A 22,013-nucleotide genomic window follows, 5' to 3' on the forward strand; every position below is an offset into this window, starting at 1 on the left:
AACTTTCCATTTTGTCTTATTTTTGTTAATAGATTAAAAATGAAGACCATTCTTAGTAACCAAACAGTTGACATTCCTGAGAAAGGTAAGAACGTAACTAGCGACTCTCCTAATAAGATTATTTTCTTAAAATCAAACAAATAAATAAATACACCTCTGACATTATTTGGATATTTATGTTGTCTGAGTAGTTCACTGAAGCTAATTTTACTTTTTCTTTTCCAGTCGACATTATCCTGAAAGGGCGGACAGTCACTGTCAAAGGGCCGAGAGGAACTTTGAAAAGAGACTTCAACCACATCAATGTGGAACTCTCCCTTTTGGGGAAGAAACGCAAGAAGGTGAGGTGGTTTTGAATGTTAATGCTCAGTGTTGTGTCAGGTTTCCAGATTTCCTATCGCCTCTCATATTAATTCCCAATTTATTGCGATGATGTGTCTAGAACAGGGATCAGCAACACTCAGTGAGCCACAATGGTCCTAATCAGAACACACACACCCTGGTTCAATTCTGGAGCCAACTAGAAGTCTGGTTCTGCCACCATAGAGTCTCCTCCTAGCATGGCGTCCTTTTTCTTTTACCTGTCCTAACCGAAAGCTCTTATCAATTGTGGAGCCGACCGGCGATAGGGAGCCGCAACAGAGGGATGAAAGAGCCACATGAGGCTCCAGAGCCATAGGTTGCCTATCTCTGGTCTAGAATATGAGATTTGGAGATGTGGACTTGAAAGGTACTGAGCAAAAATGTTGGAGATTCAACACAACCTGATAAAACAGTTGCAATGTTTACAAATCTTGTGAATCCTTGCTGTGTTGTCATAAATTCTGAAGACCTGTGATAGCTTTCATTGCATCTCAAGTGCCGGGTATATTCATTCTTGCTACTTATGTATATTTTATGGGTAATGCTGTGGTTTTCACAGACCATGTTCCTGTCTTGAGTGCACGCATATTTGTTCAGGTAATCCTCGACTTACAACCACAATTGAGCCCAAAATTTCTGCTAAGTGGAGACATTGGTTAAGTGAAATTTGTCCCATTTTACGACTTTCCTTGCCACAGTTGTTAAGAATCACAAGGCGGTGTTAAGTTAGTAACACTGTTGTTAAGTGAATCTGATTTTGCTTGTCAAAAGATCGCAATAGATGATAACATGTTCCTGGGACACCGCAGCTGTCATAAATATATGCCAGTTGCCACATATTTTTATCATACATTTTTGCCACATATTAGTATCAGGGATACTAGTAAGTGTGAAAAGTGGTCCTAAGTCCCTTTTTTTCAGTTGTAACTTTGTCACTAAACAGACTGTTGTCAGTTGAGGACTACCTGTATTATACAACTATTCTACTACAGTTTCTGAAACTATTGGCTGCCATCCTTCGTGCTGTTTATTTAGCCCATCATAGCTCAAATATAAATCAAGTTTAAAGTCACAGGATTGAACACCCAAGTTTGGAGTAGTAAAAGCACCAAACACAGTTTAGTGGAACCTGACAGGTTCAGTGGACTTGTAGTGCATATGGAAATGGTATATCAATTAATCCATGTTAGTATGGTGGATGATTCCTGAACATTCCTTCCTAGGCATCCCTTTAATATTGACAGAACAGAATAGAATAATGGAATGAGGAATAGAATAGAGGAATGGAATGGAATAGAATTCTTTATTGGCCAAGTGTGATTGGGCACACAAGGAATTTGTCTTTGGTGCAAATGCTCTTGGTGTACATAAAAGAAAAGATACATTTGTCAAGAGTCAATAGAGAATAGAATATAAAATGGAATAAGGAATAGAACAGAACAATGGAATGTAGAATAGAATAGAACGAAGAATAGAATAGAAAGGGGAAAAAAGAAACAGTTGGAAGAGACCTTGGAGGTGTGTGAACTGAGTGTAAAGATAGCATGGGAAAATCATTGGAAACAATTGCTATGGTTGCAGTGGCTTGACAATGTCAGTGTGATGTCAGAAATTGCTGCCGTCCGACGGCTGGTTGGACTGATCTATTTGTGAGCTGTGCAGCAGTACTCTCGTTCTCGTGTGCAGTCTGGAGAAGGATGTGTTGCATTTCAGTAAAGCCTTCGGTTTACTGAAATGGTTGCGTTTGCATGGTTGACGCATGCGAGACGGCCTGCAACTGGAAATCTTTTTAAGTTAACAAGCATGCATTCAGGGATGTGGTATCAAACTGACCCCCAGTGAAGGAGGCTTGCTGGAGATAGAGATTGCAGGGAACCACTCTGACCTAGACCAGGGGCCTCCAAGCTCCCGGTCCATGGACCAACACCGATCCACGGCATGCCAGCAATGGGGCCGCTCAAACAATCGAGCCCCCATCCATGGGATGCAGGCAGCATGTGAAACTGCTCCGGTCTGCAGAAAAACATCTCTCCGTGGAACCAAAAAGTTGGGGGCTTCTGGCCTAGACCACCAATCAGAATTTGGCCAGTTGCAACTTCTCCGTCAGAGTTCAGTCACCAACAAAAGTTTACGTTCTAGGAGATCTCTGTTCAATTTCCTTTTTATTTCTGTGCTTTTTGTATCTTTAAGTAGCGGAAAGAACCTTGGGAAACAATATTTGGTTGAAATTGGAATAAAGATACAATCTTAAGAATAGTTTTGATAGGTACTGTTGAGTCAAGTTGGATTCTTTGTGTGTGCTGTTATCTACAAACTAACTATAATTACAGCTTAGTGTTATAAAATCTTGCCTTGTTAGAAATATATAAATAGTTGCGGGTGCAGAAAATTGTCCACTTATTATCCATTTTCAGAAAAAATGTTGACTGTCCAGGTAGTCCTCCCCTTATGATCCCAGTTAAGCCCAAAATTTATGTTGTTAAGTGAGGAATTGGTTAAGTGTGTCTTGCCCCATTTTATGATCTTTCTTGCCACATTTGTTAAGTGAATCACTGCAGTTGTTAAATTAGTAACCTGTTGTTAAGTGAATCTGGATTCTCCATTGACTTTGCTTGTCAGAAGGTCGCAAAAGGGGATCATGTGACCCTGGAACACTGCAAGTGTCATAAATGTGAGTCAGTGGTGAAGCGTCCGAATGTAAATCCACATGACCAGGGGAGTGCTACAACAGTAATAAGTGTGAAAAAAATGGTCATAAGTCATTTCCTTCAGTGCCATTGTAACTTTGAACAGTGAACCGCTCATAGTCACAACACCACTGACAAAAATGACTTATGACCATTTTTCACACTTAATGACTAAGTGAACTGTTGTAGGTCAAAGACTATGCTGACGTCCTGGAATGGCGATTCATTTTTTCTTTTCTTTAAACCTTTTAGCTGCGTGTCGACAAATGGTGGGGTAACAGAAAGGAGCTGGCAACCGTTCGCACAATTTGCAGTCATGTGCAAAACATGATCAAGGGGGTTACATTGGTAAGTTGTCAGGATTCCAGCAATCGCCCTAATTAAATCATGATTCTCGAGCCAAACTTCAAAAAACTGCAAAGGATTCAGTAGAGGCGACATACTGGCACTGCCCTGTCTGAAGCCCACTGTAGCATATGTCATTTACAATCACTGTGACCCTCTTTCTCCCTTCCCCCTGGGTGTCTCATAAGCCAGATTCTCCAATTGAGCACCTTCACAGGCTGGGTGTCATCAGTTACATTCTCCAATTAAATATATTCGCAGGCAGAAGCTCTGGTATTTTAGTTACAATCTTTTAAAGAGAAGAGTTGGAATGTATTTTCGCTTTCAAACTGCTACAGATTTCCTCCCCCCCTTTTTTTTTTATGGCAACTACTAAAGCAGGCATAGTGCGATGACTCAGGGCATGACACAAAAATAACACAGTCACAAAAGTAGAATAAATTCCCTTTAATGCCTCCAACTTGGGCCCCAATGTCCAATTATCTTCAGCTTGATATTGAACTCTTCCCAAAACAGTCTATGAAGAGAGTAAACGTAGTCTGAACCAAAAGTAAAAGTAATTAGAAATTAAAAAATCCAACACAAGCCATACTGGAGTCATTAACATGGCAGGCCAGGATGATAAATTGCAGACTTCCACAAGATAACGCAGCAACCACAGTTGGGAGGGTGTCAAAACCCAGATAAGCCTCGACAAAGATAATGCACGCTTTGCTTTCAGCAAGGAGCCGTGTGCAAACGCCCCTCTTATATCCTGTTCTCCCAGCTGCAACTAATGAAAGGGATCAGGGCCTTTTCCTCTCCCATAAGCCACATTGCTCCCTTCTCTGTTCCTCGCTGCGTGCCCTAGGATGAAGAGGGGATGGCCCTGGGTCTTCCTCTGAATCCCTAGCCGGACTGTGCTCCCCCATTTCTTCCACAGCCATGGGGGCCACACTCCCACTCCCTGTCAGCTGTTTGACCTCCCCCCTTGGAATCAGATTCCAACAGGGGCATGACACATAGGAATGTTTTATGAGTTGACATTAGTTTCTTAAAACCAAGCTTAAAGCGCAAAACGTGACAGCGCAGTTGAGTTGGGCTTGGCAGCTGCTGGTGTTGGACGAGCGGAGTGCAGTCCTTTGGAATTCCGGTTTCTTTGGTTTGGTTGACTTTTGTCTTAATTTCAGGGCTTTCGTTATAAGATGCGGTCTGTCTATGCCCATTTCCCCATCAACGTCGTTATTCAAGAAAATGGCTCCCTGGTCGAGATCCGTAACTTCCTTGGGGAGAAATATATCCGACGGGTGCGCATGAGGCAAGGTAAGGTGCTTCTCAACCCCAACCTGAGTTTAAATGGGATACGAGAAAGAATTCCAGTACTCTGGGCCCGAGACCGGTGCGTTATCGAACCTGGAGGCGGTGGGGAATTCTGGGAATTGAAGTCCACGTATCTTAAGAATAGCCAAGTTTGAAAACGACTGCTTGACATGAATCTTGGAATAGTCCGAAAACTTTAGTAGATACTGATTTCATTAGATTTACAAGCAGGTTTTATTGTATACTAGCCAGATTTTTTTTAATACAACCACAGAATGTTCAAGGTGGTACTTGTGTATTTTATATATAAAACAGAGAACTTAAGAGCATTTTGAATTATTCAGTACAGAAAGATGTAGCATCCTTGTTGTGATGTATACTTGTAGTTATTTTTGTAATGCTTCTTCTGGGTTTGGTAGGAAGCTTCCTTAAGGGAAAAAATATTCTTAGTTTTGAAAGGCAAAATACAGTGAGCGCGCTAATATGGTAATATATTTTTCTTAAGTTAAAAATCAGTTCCTTTGAATACATTTTCATTTCTTTTTTTAGTGATAATCTTTTCTCAAATATTCTTTTTTTTTTGTACTTCAGGGGTTAATTGTGCAGTGTCGCAAGCTCAGAAGGATGAACTGATCCTTGAAGGAAATGACATTGAATTGGTATCTAATTCGGGTACGTCTTTATATTATGGTTTGCCCCGTTGTATTATGTCATGCAAAGCATTTGGAAACAGTTTGTTTAAATAAACAGAAGATCAGGGAAATTCTTTTGTTGCCTTTTTATTCTTGACAGGTTTTGCTCATATTTCCATGCTTTTTTTTCCTACTGTTACCTTGCTACAAATTAGACTTTGCCATCTAATTTGATTTTATTGTAGCCCTAGCTTCTGTTAAATCAGTTGTTAAATCTGGAGGGCGTAATTATTTTGTCATTCCAAATTAAATAGAGCCGTCTTTTTTTATTTTTATATAGCTGCCTTGATCCAGCAAGCCACAACTGTCAAGAATAAAGATATCAGAAAGTTCTTGGATGGTATCTACGTCTCCGAGAAGGGAACAGTGCAACAAGCTGATGAATAAAACCGGTAAGTTAGTAACATTTTTTAATGCATAAATCCATGTGCGCTATGTGAAATACAAATAATATCCTGGATTAAATGTTGGCTTTCAGAGCAGGGACCATTGTACCAGAAAAGTGGCATAACTCAACCATTCAGTGAGTTTTTATTTCAACTCCTGTCTCAGTCACTAACCCCTGAAATGCTGTATGTTACTGGACCAATTCTGAAGATAGTTTTAGCAAGTAGAGGTAGCTGTTTACTGAGTTGTAGCTTCCATGATAGTGGATATACGAAGGATGACTGATGAATAGTTTGGGGTGGGAGAAAGCGTTGGTGTATAATAGACACCCTGCTAATCAAATGCTTTACGAGCATTTCTATAAGTTACCATTTGGGAAATAGTCATACAGTATATATATCCCATATGTTGGAACAGTGAAGTGTTGCTCGTAAAATTCCACAGGTAGTTGGAAAGGCACGGACATTTTCTTCATCCCATCTGAAAAGTGAACAATTGAGAAAGCTCATTTCTCATTTTAGCTTGCTTTAGAGTTGAGACAACGAGGAGAGCATCATTAAAGCCATTTGAATTTGACTTGCTTGTTATGATTTGAAGGGCTATAGGAGCTTTAGATAGATATAAGTTGATTCAGAATAATGGAAGGGACCTTGAAGGTCATCTAATCCAACCCTCTGCTCAAAGCAGGAGACCCTATAGCATTTCAGACAAATGGCTGTCCAGTCTCTTCTTTAAAACCTCCAATGTTGGAGCACCCATAACTTCTGGAGTCTAATTGTTCTCACAGTCAGGAAATTTCTCCTTCGTTCTAGCTTGCTTCCCCTCCCTGATTAATTTCCATCCATTGCTTCTTGTCCTGCCCTCAGGTGATCTGAAGAAGAGGTTGCCCCCCCCCCTCTTCTTCGTGGCATCCCCCAAAATATTGGAACATTGCTATTGCATCACCCCATGTCCTCCTTTTCACTAGACTAGCCAAACCCAGTTCTTGCAGCAGTTCTTCATGTTAAGGGTGAAGATGAAGCTTTATTGAATTGAATTCAATTCATGATGACCGTAAAAAACATACCTTAATTGTTTTCTTGCCAATGGTTCTATGCCCTTCCAGACTTTTTCACCTTTTCACTGTTGCCTACGGCCTCTTGATAGTTCAACCATTATCCAACCACTGGCTATGTTCAATTCTAATTAGCTTTTTGAGATTTGCCAAAGTTATAATGCCATTAATGTACATCACATACTGTTTAAGGTGAAGTAAAGGAAGACTGTCTTCCCTCATGGCACAAAACAGTAAACTTTGATTTGCAGCTGAGATTATTGTTCAGCATTAGTGGTGATGAAATGGGTAACTTCTCCTGCCCTTCTTTGCTTTAAAATATTTTCTAAAATCTTTTATAAACACAAGTATTTTAAGAAATCTAAAATAGCCAATAATCCCATCCACAATTTGTCTGCTGACATGTATTCACTCCACAGACTGATACTATCAGGTGATTTTTCATTTTGGTTTGCCTTTATTTAACAAAACAGGAGAAATTAACTTAGTTAACAATGAGGAAAAAGCAAAAGGTGAAAAATGCAATAAAACAAACACACGTAAGAGCTTCTCATGTATTTAAATACATCTATAAAATACTACACCACAGTATTCTTTATCACATTAGCTTGAATATGTTTGTCAGAGAATGGAAGTAAAGTTATTTTCTTCGTATTCTATCTGCTTCAACAATAAAACTTTTTTTTTATGGTTTTAGGTCCTGAAATGGCAATCTGGGAGACATGACACATCTTGCAGTTGGAAGTTTTCTATTTGAACTGTACAGTCTCAGATTGTTTTGAGAAAATAAAACCATTATCTTTCAATATCCTGTATTTTTGTGATTGAGCATGGAATAGCTGTAATTCACTGTTAATTTTGAAAATGGACTGCTCAGTTGCCCATTACAACACAAAGATGGTAAGATAAAATATCTTTAGGAGTGTTTAAAGTGTTTTGGAGTAACATTTTAGGAGTTACATGAGAGAATCTTGCATGAAAAGACTGGATTAACTTTATTTCTCTTTAGTCCGTTTGAAATCTGGAATTGGTTGGTTTAACTCAAATCATGAGATATTTCAAGTCTTTTTCCAACACTTCACTTGTTTCTTATTTTGGAAACTGAATTAAAAGCTACAAGCTCACCATTTAACTCCATTACCTAAATTATTTGAGGGGTGTTAGAAATAATGGGAAGTGAGCATTAGTGATAATTAAACAAGCTGGTATTTGATCAACTTGGAATATTAATGGGATTGCAACAAATGAAAATATATTGTAAATGTTCCATCTCTAAACCACAGCGCGCGCGCGTGCGCGCACACACACACACACACACACACGAGAATTATACTTGAGAAATGCAAAGACATTTCTTTAAAAGTGCACACTTCTAAAATCTTATCCTTTCAAACTGAACTCTACATAGTTATCCCAACAGAAACATTTGTCTGAATTCCAATTAAAATAATAAACCAACATGTATACTTTTAAATAGTTCGCTTTCACATGGAGATGTGCAAAATGTACAGTAGGTTAAATGGCTTCCACTGGACCGGGTTGTATAATGAGGAGGCTGAAGAAACTGAATAAGGCCAGTTGATTGGACACCAATTTTCTCTGTAGTGAGCAGCCACAAATGTCTAAGATGGGGAACAAGAATGTAGTGCAAGCCCTTGTAAAAACCCAAAAGTGTGGCTTTGTGTCAGAATCCTGAATTTGGCATTCCAAATTCATAAGTATCTTATTAAGAGTGTTTCCACCAATTTTTCTGATCCTTGTTGATAAACGGACCGAGAAAATGATTCTATATCTGGCTGAGAACTTTCTTAGGTTTAGTTTCCACAGAAACGCCAAAGTGCTGGAAGTATTTTGACCAGTCTTGTCTCCGTTTCTTTTGCTTCCGGAAAGCAACAATACTTAAGAGCACTATTAGGGTAGCCAAAAGGCAGCATCCCAGGAATATGAGAGGCTTTTCCTGAGTGACAAGTAGGCAGAGGGTGCAGGGCGCTGTTTCGTTTCGTGGTCCACATTTACTTAATGTAGTAGGATCAGTGGGGAAACCATTGTTGCAGATCAGCTGATTGTAGAAGTGGACGGAGGCTTTGGCTTGGAATTCGGAGGTAAAGAATCCAAGTTTGGGTTTGGCTACTTCGTCCGTTAGCTTGAATCCAAAGTAGCCTTTGAGGTTGACTCCATCGATATGGTAAGCTGGAAAGGACAACCAATTTCAGGTTAATTCTCTATTTCTGTATGAACCGAAAAGCCATTCGAGAGTAATTGAAAAGAAAAATGGGTGTACATTCGTTTAAGCTCGTTTTCCCCCCTAAAGGAACAGCCTTCCCTGAATTTCTGCAGGTTTTTTTAAAGTATTTTGTTGGTATTACTAATATTACAATTAACATTTTTTTTCTAGAAGCTTTCCAGAATGAAACTACACCTTATTCATTCATACTACATAGATTACTTTGGGACAGAAGCATTTCTGTCTTGGACAATTATTGCTTTATTTATGGTCTCTGAAAAGTAATCCTTACCGTCTCTCGCTTGTCATTTCATCATTTCTTTCCCTCTCCTCAAATAATAATAGTTGTGTACAGGTGGTCCTCAGCCAACAACAGTTTGTTTAATGACCAAAGTTACAGCAGCTCTGAAAAAAATGGACTTGCATCCTCTGCAGCATCCCCATGGTCATATCATCAAAATTCAAAGCCTTGGCAACTGACTTGTTTTATGACAGTTTCACTGTCTCAGGTCAGGTGATCCCCTTTTGTGATCTGATGAGCAAAGTCAGTGGGGAAGCCAGATTCACTTAGCGACTGTGGCAAGAAAGGTAGTGAAATGGGGCTTAGCAAATGTCTTACTTAACCACAGATATTTTGGGCTCCACTGTGGTCGTAAGTAGAGGACTACCTGTATACCCTATAATAATATTCCTGGCATTTGGTAGGCTGTAAGCCTCACAAACATTAAGCTTTGACAATACAAGATTGTGGATAATTTGCTTATACAACACTTCTTAATACAATCCTACGCTCTCTATTCTCCTATCGCTCGTCCTTTTAATAACATGTTATCTCACAATTACCAGATAGAGCTTTTGTAGAATTTCACGAACTTCTCATAAATCCATCCTTCCATCAAGATGCTATGACTTTCACAATAATCTTTTGTGACAGATTAAACTGAAAAGGCACTTACTCCACTCCCATAGCCAGAGCTGAGTAAGGATACAAAACTAAGTTACATTTTAAAAAAAACCCTCAGAGCTTTATCTTGGGCTGTTCTTGTTCTGCTGATCAGAAAACTGCCTTTATTTATATATATGTATGTGTGCGTGTATATATAAACACACATACACTGCTCAAAAAGATAAAGGGAACACAAAAATAAGACATCCTAGATCTGAATGAATGAAATATTCTTATTAAATACAGTACATACATACATACATGCGCGCGCGCGCGCACACACACACACACACACACACACCCTTCTATAGGAGCCATGGTGGCATAGTGGTTGGAGTGCAGTACTGCAGGCTACTTCTGGCTGCCTGCAATTTGGCAGTTCAATCTCACCAGGCTCAAGGTTAACCCATCCTTCCGAGGTGGGTCAAATGAGGACCCCAATTTGGGGGGGCAATAAGCTGACTTCGTAAACCTCTTAGAGAGGTCTATAAAAGAACTCTGAAGCAGTATATAAGTCTAAGTGCTATTGCTATTATTCAATCACTAGCATCAGATTCTTACGTTTGCACTGTTAGTGAGAAACAATCAGCAATACCACCCTATACTTTTTATCTATTTTTATCTCATCTTTATTCAAGCACCCCTATTCCTTAAATGTCTTTCATTATTGAACTTGATTTCAGATGACATAATTCAAAGTCCAGGTGGAAAAAGGATAGGATTGCTGAAAAGGTGTCATATTTTATTGCTCTGACTATTGTTTGGTAGATTTTGCTATATCCAGCTAAATATAATTTTGGATAGAATAGTCTGGTGTTGGGTTGTTTTTTTAAGAAAGTTATCAACTGTATGACAAAAAAATAATTTGACGGTATCGCTTGGAAATCATAGCTGCTGATGTCAGCTTTATGAATGATGGAAAAAAGTTTGCTTTGGGCAGGATTGTGTAAATTCTACAGAAATGAACTACCTGCAGTAAAGGTGGGGTGAGTGGGTGATGTTTGTCCTGGATTTGATGAATATAATTGGAATAATTGTTTTCAATTTAGGGCCCCCCAGAAATGTGAGCCAATAACCCCTGGCTCAGCTAGCACAACACAACATCCTTTAAACACACCTGGAGACCACGGGAAGATGGGAAACCCCCTTTAAGAGCCTGATGTGTAAAGAGCAACCAAACTGTTGTGTCAAGCACAGCACAACATGTGCGGATGAATCCTTTGCTCCCATTTTACACCTAGTAGGAGGGAAGCCATGTTAATCTAGCAGCCAAAAATCGTGAGGCTGAGTGATTTTTTTTTTAACCTATTACAACTGCAGTCATTGAGATGGTACCCGGGATCTGTCTTGCGTGTGCCCATCCTCTCCCATCATCCAGGTGCTCTCCTTACAAAAGACTTATGACTTTTAATTTAAAAAAAGGGTTGGTCTAATGTACTGCTAGCAGGCTCTTTTGATTCCTGTCCCCATTGTGATCTTCCCATGCTAGAAAGGCCCATCCAGTAGCCTCACATGCTACAGGAAAAGCTAACAATATTATTCCAATCGATCAAATCCAATCACCTGTCATGCCCCTGTCAGAGTCTGATTCGGAGGGAGAGGCTGAGCAGCTGACAGGGAGTGGGAGTGTGGCTCCTTTGGGGAAGGGCAAAGGGCAAACTAGGGAAGGGCAAAGGCTGGCTGGGCAGAGCAGGGAAGAGGTAGAGCAAGGGAGAGGGAATTTGGAAAAAGACCCAGGGCCACCCCCTCTTCATCCTAAGGCACGCAGGGAGGAACGGAGAAGGGAGCAACGTGAGTTGCGTACGGGGGAGGAAAGGGCTCTGATTCCCTTCATTAGTTGCAGCTGGGAACACCGTGTTTAAAAAGGGAAGCTGCACACAGCAAAGTTGTTGGGAGCAAATTGTGAGTTATCTGGTGTCATCGAGGCCTATCTGCGTTCTTAGCATCTTCCCACGTGTGTGTGTCTGCAATTCCTTATCCTGCCCTGTCCAGTTAATTGCTGGTTTGTGTGGATTTTTATTTACAATTTGTATGTACTTTGTTTTCAGATTGAATTTTTTCCACTTAAAGACAGTTCTTGGGAGAGTTTTTTCTCCAGCCAAAGATAACTGGACACTGGGGGCAAAGTTGAAGGTATTAAAGGGACATTTCTTGCTTAATTTGACTGTGTTGCCTTTGTGCTATACCCCGGGCCATCACAGTACCCCTCCCATGTGCCTTTCCTCGAAGGTGTTTCATCCCTTCGGTGCAAAGGAAAAACAATCCATCCACCCTCTTTTAAATTTTGTTAAATGCACAGGAAACTTCTGAATGATTTGAGATGAGCGTTCGTCACCTTCTACTCACCTTTAAAAGCTTCCTGCACATACTTTTTGATGTAGTATTTACGGAGCTCATCGTTGTCGCTAGACTGATCTTCAATCCCACTAGCAGTGAGATAAATATCCCTACCACCATAGTGCAGACTGATCCAGTTCAAGGCTTTGCGTAACCCCCAAGGCACCACTGCAAAGCGAGCAGGGGAACTTGGGTAGGTGAAATCTTGCACCAGTCGGATGTCCTGATCCAATTCGTACTGGCTTCCGTTCTTCGAATCGTGTGCCACAAATCGTGTGGTGAAATGGTTCATAGCAATGAAATCGGCAGCCCCTCTGACCAGCTGCTGCTCCTCCTCCGTGAAAAAAGGCAAGAATGAACTGGAAAGGCCTTTGTGGGTTTTGTAAGTGAGGTATTTTCTCATGGCCGCTGGGTAGTCCCCTGTCCCCAGCAGCGGATCTAAAAACCATGCCATTTCAAATTGGAGGAACCGATTGGCTGCTTCCACATCGCTAGCGAGATACGGGTTGGCGGGTTCTGCCCAATCGCAATGCAGGGACAGCGACACCTGACCCTGCTGGAAAGACCGATATTGTTGATCGTACACCTGCCAAGCCGCAGCATGAGCGATCAACAAATGGTGAGCTGCTTGATAAGTGTCGTTACTGCTGCCGTTGTAAATGTTGCCGAACTGATTTGGCTCGTTAATAGTGATCCAAAATTTAACCAGGTCTCCAAATTCCTGGAAGCACATTTCGGCATACGTTTTAAATGCCGCAACTGTGGACTGATTCAACCACCCGCCGTGCTGAAGTAAAGGACCTGGCAGGCTTAATGACTGATAGGTGGGATAGTGTAAGGTGACTACGGGCTTCACGTTCAGTTTGAGGATCTCGCTGATAAGACATCGGTAGTACCGCAGGACGTGGCGGTTAAGGGACGACACGTCGCCGCTGGGGAGGAGCAGCGACCAATTGAAAGCGAACCTATAATGTGTGATCTTCATTTTTGATAGCAGCTGAAGGTGTGTTTTAATGCTGGTGAAGTCCGTACACTGAACTGGGCGGGTTTTCAATTTCACACCCTTCACCTGGTAGAATTTTCCATCTCCAGAGATGTTCCAGAGATAGAGGTTGGGATCAGAGAACTGAGGAGAAGAAGCGACCGATTCTGCCTGTGAACGAGAATAAAGATCATGTCAACTCATATTTCTCTGGTCTTTTTAGAGTTGCCAACAGAAAAAGGAGGGGGGAGCAGTGAGACAGCTTGCAAAACCAAAGCTGTATTCCATAAATGTTTTCACAGATAGTAACTAGGAAGCTGAAGTTTCTGCCGCACAAAATTCTAACTGGAGAGCATGATTGATGACTCTGGGCTATGGATGTGTCCCATTGGAGAATATGAATTACGATACACCCAGGGGGTGGGGAGAAAACCAGGGTCAAGGGTGACAATGAATTCACACCCAGGTAATACTGCATCTTTAACTCCCAATAAACCTTTTTGAGGCTTTGGAAGTTTGGCTCAAGGCTATGATTTAAATGGGGTTAAGTTCCAGAATCCTGACAGATTAAGTCAGGAATATTGATTTACACAGATAGTTTCCTCCTTCCCAATACATAGTCGTTATTTGAGATTTAAGACATTGGCAACACCAGCTATAACAGTCTATTCTTCTAATACAGGGTGGCTTCTAATAGCATGGTCAAAGTGGAGCATTTCTGAGGCAACCTCTGAAGTAGTGGTGAAATGCTACCAGACCCGTAAGCTCCTATGATCAGCTGTGAGGAGAAAGAAGAGAAAAGCGCAGGATCGGCCCTCCCACCCGCCCCTGCGTCTTCTTCATCCTCTCAGCTGATTGGTGCGGCAGAGCCTCAGCTGGCATTTGGAAAGCTGCGCATGTTAAGGTATTAGGAGTTAAGAACTGACCAGCAGTGAGTAGCTGCGCGATGCTGTGAAGCTGATGTAAGTCTGGCTGAAGTAACAAGAGTGATTCAGCAGAGTAGGGGTGGAGAGTAAAGTGAAGAGGTGTGTATATAAAAGGCAGCCATTAGAGGGCAGGGTTCTCTTTCCTTACGACCAGTATTCAGCACAGAAGCTCTCCGCGTGTTACTGTGCGATCACCGAACTGGTAGGGAAACTGGTAGAATCCCACCACTGCTCTGAAGCTACTGGCCCACGTGCTGATTCAACCCTTGTGGGAAGTCATCAGTACATCTAGCAAGGCCATATAAAAAGACGAGCTGGGATGACAAACTGCGAATGACATCCAGTTTTTCCTCCTCTTCCCGCCCATCAGATGTTAGTGAACCTTGGGAGGGAGGGTTGTTCTGAATTAATGTTTGGACATGACAACATATACTGCAGGATGAAGGACAAGAAATCAATATATCTAGATTATAGGCGAATGGTATCCAACCTGTTCTGGAAGAGATTGCTTGGTCTTAAAAAGGGAGATGAGAAACCACCTGTTGCTTCACCAGAGTTACGTATTCTCAGCTTGCTAAGCCTGAGACGAGTAGCGGGTTTCTCAGCCAAAGCTTCTCCCATCTCTTGAACATATTTCTTTCCTAACAATAATCTATAAAGAAGAATGTTTTCTATAGTGGCATTCCTGTATAGAGACTTTCCCCTGGTGCTCTGTTTACAGCCCCAACCTAATACTGGTTTTACGGCTCGGGCATTTGAGGAAGGTGTGTTTCACATAATCTTCTGGTTTGTGTTCTACTCCTAATAGTATGTCTGTTTTTTGCTTTTTGCTTTGAAAGACCTTTAAGAGAGACCTATGGTTTGAAACATTTACATTAATAAATAATGTGGATTTAAAAAAAAAAAAAAACTCAAATTTATAAAGGATGATTAGCCATTGAGGGATAACGGGCATTCTGATTAATATTTGCAACATTTGGGGAAACTAAATCAAGAGTCTTATTTTTTAAATTAATTTTATCCTTTCAAACTTCCTAGCAGTGAGGACAGAAGTTACTTCAGAAGCTGTGGGTGCCCCATCACTGGAGGTTTTTTAAGAAGAGACTGGACAGCCTCTTGTCTGAAATGATGTAGGCCAGGGTCTCCTGCTTGAGCAGGGGGTTGGACTAGAGGATCTTCAAGGTCCCTTCCAGCTCTATTCTGATTCAAAGAGTTGGGATGCTTGCCTTAGTTTGCTTACCTTGATGACTGATTCTGTGATGCCCCAAAAGAAATCCCAAGGAAACTGGCCTCTCAAAGTGCCGGTTGATTCTTCCGCAGGAAAGCCATTCTCCTGAATTATTTGCCTATAATAAAAGGCCGAAGATTTGGGGATCCGCTCCTTCTCTTCACTGTCAAAATCTATGTAAAACAAACCTCGCCGGTCACTGAAGGCCTGTTGCCATTCAAATCCATCCAGGAGAGACCAAGACGTGTAACCAAAGACATCGATCTGATCAAACTTAACAGCTGTGTAAGGCAAATAAAAAACAATGGTTCAACCTAGACTATGCCAAGCATTTATCACAAATGTAAACCAGTAAAAGAGGGGGGTTGGAAAGGATTTCTCTTAGCAGCTGTTTTTGTTTTTATTTATCAACGTTTAGCATATTAAAAGTCCAAACTGACACGTTTGTAGAATGTTTATTGACTCGGATTTAAAAAATATCAAAAACTATCTTAAATAAAAATATTTTTCATGAAAAAGGCCTATGTTTTTTAAATAAATAATGAGAAGAGGGACATTGTTTTGAATTTTGGCAAATATCTTCGGTGCCTGGCAAATAATTTTGATTCTGCAGACATCTGACATGGTCTTGAGTGTTCTGACCCAAACCTGGTTCCAAGGAAGCAAACACAAGACAAAGGTTACAGCACAACCTTTTAATGTTTCTTTATGAATTCTGTTCCTTCACGGGTAAAAAAGGCTGTTTCAGATTAATTGTCTCTGATAAGAACGATCCTTGCCAAGGTGGTGCAAGGCTGCCAAGAACACTACATAAAGTTACTAAGAAATATTTCAAACACAAAGAGTCTCTAAACACCAAACAAGATATTCCGAACGTCCACCAGGCTCAAGTGTAAAACTTCTTTGCCTTTTGCAAAGAACTGCGGTTTCTCAACTGGCTTTTATCTCTTAAGCGAGGGGCCTTTACCTTGCAGCCTTACTCCCGAGTCACCCATGCTGCCGCAGCTGCTCTTTCCTTCGAGCAGCCCTGCGCACACGCTCACTGGGCACAGGCTCCTCGGGGGCCTCTTCATTGCTGCTGCCAGCCCCCACAATCTCCAAAGGCAGCACTCCACTCCCTGATGGTCCTGGCCCCATCCCTGCATCACCCACAGGCCTGTCATCCGAGTCTTCAGTCTCCAAGACCTCAGCCATCTGCACCTGCTGCCGGCGAACCACGACATTGAGGGACCCTCAGTGGTCCAAGGACCACACTTTAAGCAACACTGACCCAGACTTAATTGTTTCCAAGAGCTTTTAATTTAGGCCAAGGGCCATGGATGCTCTCCTTAATATATCATCAACCATTTGTCCCCAGATATTTCCTTCCAATGGCCTGGTTTCTCTTCAGGACTGCAATGGGAGAGAAGAAAATTAGCAAGCTTCCGTGGATTATTTTACCTGTTGGCCTCTTAGCTGAAGCAACCTGTTAAAATACATTCTGCAACGTTAGCTGTAGTATTGTCATATCTACAGGTACTCCTCAACTTACGACCACAATTGAGCCCCAAATTTCTACTGCTAAATGAACACATGTGTTAAGTGAGTCTTGCCCCTTTTTGCAACTTTGCTTGTCACGGTTGCTAAGTGAATCACTGAAGTCGTTAAGTGAATAGCACAGCTGTACAGTGAATCTGGTTGCCCCATTGACTTGGCTTGTCAGATTTGCAAAACTTGATCACATAACTTGGGACACTGCAACCGTCGTAAATAGGAGTCGGTTGCCAAGCATCTTGACTTTTGATTACATAACCACATGGTTGTTAAGTAGGAAACAATGGTCAGTCACTTTTTTCAGTACCGTTGTAACTTTGAACGGTCACTAAATGAACTTGTGGTTCACCAGCAGCCTGTGCAGACAGCAGCAGAACCAGACAGCGGGAAAGAACAGGGACCAGTCCGGGAGTCTGGAGAGGACTTGGATGAGGGTCCTGTGTCCAATGCAGGGATGGGGCCAGGACCACCTGGGAGTGGGGTGCTGACTCCGGAGCCTTCAGGGTCTGGCAGCAGCGAGGCAGAGGACCAAGGGGAGCCTGTTCCCAGTGCGTGCATGCACAGAGCTGCTAGAAGGTGAGAGCAGCTGAAACAAAAGGAGCGACTCGGGAGTAAGGCTGGGAGGTGATTGCCCCTTCCCTAAGGTATAAAGGACAGGCAAAGGTAAAGAAACCTTTGCAGGAAGCAAAGTCGTTCACTGTTCGGATTAATCCTTGAAGCTCTGTGTGGACTTTGTACTCCGCTTGGCTTTTTATAGTTCATTTGGCACTTTAATTGTTGGCAGCAATTCAAAGGAGAGAAAGGTGGGTGCTTATCTTGAGGGACTGTTTGGGACTCATTACAGGCTGGGAATGAACATAATTCCCAGCAATGAAATAAAACAAGAGTTGTTGTAACTAAGCATGTGCTTAATTACGGTCTCCAAAGCCTTGGTCAGAACAGAACTGCTGTAAATAGAGGACTACCTGTAGCTGACTATTTAGATTTCCCACCGTCTCATTTAAGCGGCCCTCTTTTAACACGACTGGCTACTTTCAAATTCCTCCCCACCCTCCTCACTCACCTTGCAAAACCTTATTAATAAAGTTCTTCATTGCGTAAATAGCCGTAGTATCTTCTGTTTTTACGTCTTTGTTGGTGAACCAGCCATTTTCAGAAATCAAGATTCTGGGATTACCATATTCCACTTTAATCCAGTTCAGGACGGCCCTTAGGTCAAGGGAGAAGTTTTGTCCCATTCTGGGCAGCTTGCCTGGAGGCTTAAAATTATTTGGCCCGAAAGAAAAGGCAAAGAAATCGGCTGTCCCTTTGAAATATTTTTTTTCCATTGAAGTGGTGTTTGGGAGGAGAGAGGCCAGTTCCGTCTTCAGCTCTTCCGGGTAATCGCCGTCGCCATGTATGGGCTTTGCAAACCAACCCAGGACTTTCTGCATGGACAGCTGACACTTTTTAATATCGGATTCATTGTTGATTGTGTTTGGTTCGATCCAGTGAGATCCCAGTGTGATTGACAAAAAACCTCTCTGCTGGGATCGAAAATGTTGATCATAATTATGCCAGACTTTTGCATGAGCCTAAGGAAGAAAAAATATATTTGGAGTTTAATTATATGATAGGCGTTAGTTGCAGTTTATTTGTACAAAGTATACTTCTTAGATGCAAATGTTAAAATCCAAGTATTAATTATTGCTAATGATACAGTTGAGCTAACTTAAAGACAAATAGGTTTATTGTAATACAGGATTTTATGAGCTGGTATTCATTTTATCAAGTTAATAACCTAAAAGCTCCAAGCACAATAAACCTGTTAGTTCGTTCATGTAGAATTTATCACTACAGAAAGATTTTATTGATTGGTAATTTCCGTGTGAGAGGTAGATGTGTCCATGAAATAAGCTGTGTTCTTAGTAACAGAATCAGAAATGAAGAACAACTCTGGTAAATCAAGAATATAAGGGTGTTACGCACAGGAATCTATTAATAGGTCTCTGGAAGATTAATGATAACAACTGCTGATTTCTAAATGTAAAATAAAATCTCCTTCAACTCAAGGTTGATCCTCAATGATTTCATGCATTCATCCGTGTTTGAGGAAGCTGGGCAGTTTAGAAATATGGAATATAAATAACAACTACTCTTGGCAACAATAGAGAACTTGTTTGCCGCTATTTTCTTTTGGCACGTTTATTCAACTTTACAATTTAGTTTAAAGGTAAAGGTTCCCCTCGCTCATCCGTGCTAGTAGTTTTTGGCTCAAGGGGGCAGTGCTCTACTCCGTTACAAAGCCAAAGAGCCAGCGCTGTCCGAAGACGTCTCAGTGGTCATGTGGCCAACATGACTAAACATCGAAGGCGCACAGAACGCTGTTACCTTCCCACCAAAGGGGTCCCTATTTTTCTACTTGCATTTTTACGTGCTTTTGAACTGCTAGGTTGGCAGAAGCTGGGACGAGTAACAGGAGCTCCCTCTGTGATTCGGTGCTAGGGATTCAAACCGCCGAACTGCCGACCTTTTTGAGCGACAAGCTCAGCATCTTAGCCACTGAGCCACCACAATTTAGCCTACCCCTCTATGAATTCAGTCTGACTTTAACTTGTTGAGACCAACTAAACTGGCTATATAAAATTGGGTTATAAAACTACTAGAACAATATGAAACAATAACAATTGCAAAATTCCTCACACTTCCTTTGCCTTCTAGTTAACCAGCATGTTACAGGCTACATTCTGCAAAAGAAAGCTTCTAGACTGAATCACAGAGATTTCAGAGCATTTGCAGCGTGACTACCATTATGAGATAACCCAGGAGCGAACCCCAGCACACAGAGACTTAAACATTTAACAGTGGTTTATCTACAGCAGTTATATACAGACATATACAGAAAAATACCTTACAAGCAAGCACAATTCTTAACTACAAGGAGAACTTCTGCAAACAATCCTGGACACAAGGAGAGGACACGCCCTTAATAATGGCTGCAATATATAACCACCTCTTAAAGGGATCTTTAATCCCCAGTCTGAAAGGGAAGTACTGTATTAATGCTGGTTCATCCTTATTTCATCAGCCTTACAATTGCATCAGAACTTCCACATCTGCAACAGCTTTACTGATGGTCAGCTCCTAAATTCTCATTACCCTGACAAGAGGGATGTCTTTCCAGGCTGCCAACACTGTCACCACATCTTCAGTGCTTGGTATTTAGGACAACCACCTTAATTCTGCCAAATGACAGTGCTGGTTCTGCAAAGTTGGAACTAAAAGAGAATTTCTCCCCTATTCGTACCAGGAGAAGCTGCTCTGCCTCATAACGATCTTCACTGTCTATAAATTCTTCAATGACGAGAGGCCTCTGGAAATCACTGGTATATAGTGATTATGGCAGGCGGTTCATTCATTCATTCATTGAATTTATCTGCCGCCCATCTTGTTTCACAATTACAGAAAGACTAGGAATGTCCATCACAGAAAGGCTTAAGAATGCTTCTGAACAGTAGTGGGATTCAATTTTTTTTTACTACCAGTTCTGTGGGTGTGGCTTGATGGGTGTGGCAGGGGAAGGATACTGTAAAACCTCCAGTCAGAGGTGGGATTGGCCAGTTCTCTGAACAACTCAAAATTTCCGTTACCGGTTCCCTAGAACTGGTCAGAACCTGCTGAATACCCACTTCTGCTTCTGAACAATAAACATAATTACGTGTAATGAATACGTAATGCTCATTTGCTGGCTGTGAAGTGGATAGCAAAATTTGAGGAGGACATCTTAGCTAATCAAATGGGAAGAGTTGCTGTGCCCTCCATCGTTTAGTACATAATATACGATTTAATCCTGAATGGGTCACAATGAAAACCTCTATCCTTCCATTCGGAATCAGGGTTCCCCAACCTCTTGGAGCTAATGGATATATTTGACTTTTTAGAACTTTTCTTCGGCATTCTCACAAAGTCGCCCTTGGTACAGTGGGAGACACACTAGATTGTTTTGTTTCAAACTTGGAAACTTTTAAGATATGTTGGACTTCCAACTCTCAGAACGCGTGCTGGCTGGGGAATTCTGGGAGTTGAAGTCCACACAAATTTGCCAAGTTTGAAAAAAGCACGGTTGGCTTTTATACTTCCCGGGACTCTTCCTTTCTCTTTGTCTTTTTAGAGGAGAAAGGAATATTTTCAGACGGAGTCCTGGGTTGCATTTATTTTTTTCCCCACTTGAAACTTGTTCTCGGTTTTGCAGCACGCCAGGCTTCCCATCCATTAAGTTTTAATTAAAAGGAAATTTAAAAAATTAAAAACCAAACAAGGAACAAGGAACACGGCCACATCATTTTCAGCACCCCAGGAATCCATGATTATGAAAGTGAAAGATTACAGCGGTGCACAAAAAATGAAAAGTACTTTGGGCAGGCTGAAGAAGGTTGGTTATAAAGTTTGCAGTAAATGCATTTGATTTATGGGAAACAATTTGATGGCTTTTCTGTCCCGCACCCGGGGATCAGAGTCTCCAAACCTGACAACTTTAAGCCTTGTGAACTTCAACTCCCAGAATTCCTCCGCCGGCCATTGAAAGTTGCTAAATTTGGAGACACCCCCCCCCCCGCCCTAGACAAACATGTTTATGTGATGATTTGTGTGCTGGTCAATTTTTGCTTTGGATAAAGAAGATGACGCTGTACATAGAAAACAAATATGACAGGTGCCCTCAAACCCAGCCATCCATGACTCACAAGGCAGGCCTACGTAAGCATTTATTTTCAAAGTTTTATCAGCGTAATATATCTCCTCCTTCCCAAAGCAGGATGCTGCTCAGAGTAGCAGAACAGGAACCGGAATTAGGACAGCTGTCAGCTTTGAGAAAACATTTCAGAATGATCAAGATGGAAAATGCAGTCAACACTTGTAGTTTCTAGTCTGATAATCTTTTTTTTTTCCCCCAAGCATTTAACTAAGGTCTGGATGTCCATATTAACCTTTGAGATAGAGAATAATCCTGCTTCTGCCATGAACAAATGAATC

At 41.5% G+C, this 22,013-nt stretch overlaps 2 protein-coding genes across 2 annotated transcripts in view; one reads left to right on the forward strand and one right to left on the reverse strand.

The window, feature by feature from the left end:
* Nucleotides 1-7,633, forward strand: RPL9 (ribosomal protein L9). The gene is made up of 7 exons (XM_026699839.2): nt 1-85; nt 226-341; nt 3,303-3,398; nt 4,565-4,697; nt 5,286-5,366; nt 5,667-5,778; nt 7,525-7,633. The coding sequence occupies exons 1-6, from the start codon at nt 40-42 to the stop codon at nt 5,771-5,773; spliced, it is 579 nt and encodes a 192-aa protein (XP_026555624.1). The 5' UTR covers nt 1-39; the 3' UTR covers nt 5,774-5,778; nt 7,525-7,633.
* Nucleotides 7,529-22,013, reverse strand: part of KLB (klotho beta) — a 23,695-nt gene continuing 9,210 nt past the window's right edge. Inside the window, exons 2-5 of the mRNA XM_087936830.1 lie at nt 18,067-18,577; nt 15,483-15,751; nt 12,344-13,487; nt 7,529-9,017 (exon numbers count right to left, since the gene is read on the reverse strand). Coding sequence (XP_087792956.1) covers nt 8,614-9,017; nt 12,344-13,487; nt 15,483-15,751; nt 18,067-18,577 — 2,328 coding nt within the window. The 3' untranslated portion in view covers nt 7,529-8,613. The remainder of the gene's footprint in view (nt 9,018-12,343; nt 13,488-15,482; nt 15,752-18,066; nt 18,578-22,013) is intronic.

This window comes from Pseudonaja textilis, chromosome 6 (genome assembly GCF_049901715.1).
Source record: "Pseudonaja textilis isolate UNSWEBS1 chromosome 6, rPseTex1.2, whole genome shotgun sequence".
NCBI classification, from domain to species: domain Eukaryota; kingdom Metazoa; phylum Chordata; class Lepidosauria; order Squamata; family Elapidae; genus Pseudonaja; species Pseudonaja textilis.

Bases quoted from the DNA above. Each gene is read 5' to 3' on its own strand.
- RPL9 (XM_026699839.2), top strand. From the start codon at position 40: ATGAAGACCATTCTTAGTAACCAAACAGTTGACATTCCTGAGAAAG. The intron at 4,698-5,285 runs GTAAGGTGCTTC...TTTGTACTTCAG, and splicing joins ACGGGTGCGCATGAGGCAAG to GGGTTAATTGTGCAGTGTCG. The intron at 5,367-5,666 runs GTACGTCTTTAT...ATTTTTATATAG, and splicing joins TGAATTGGTATCTAATTCGG to CTGCCTTGATCCAGCAAGCC.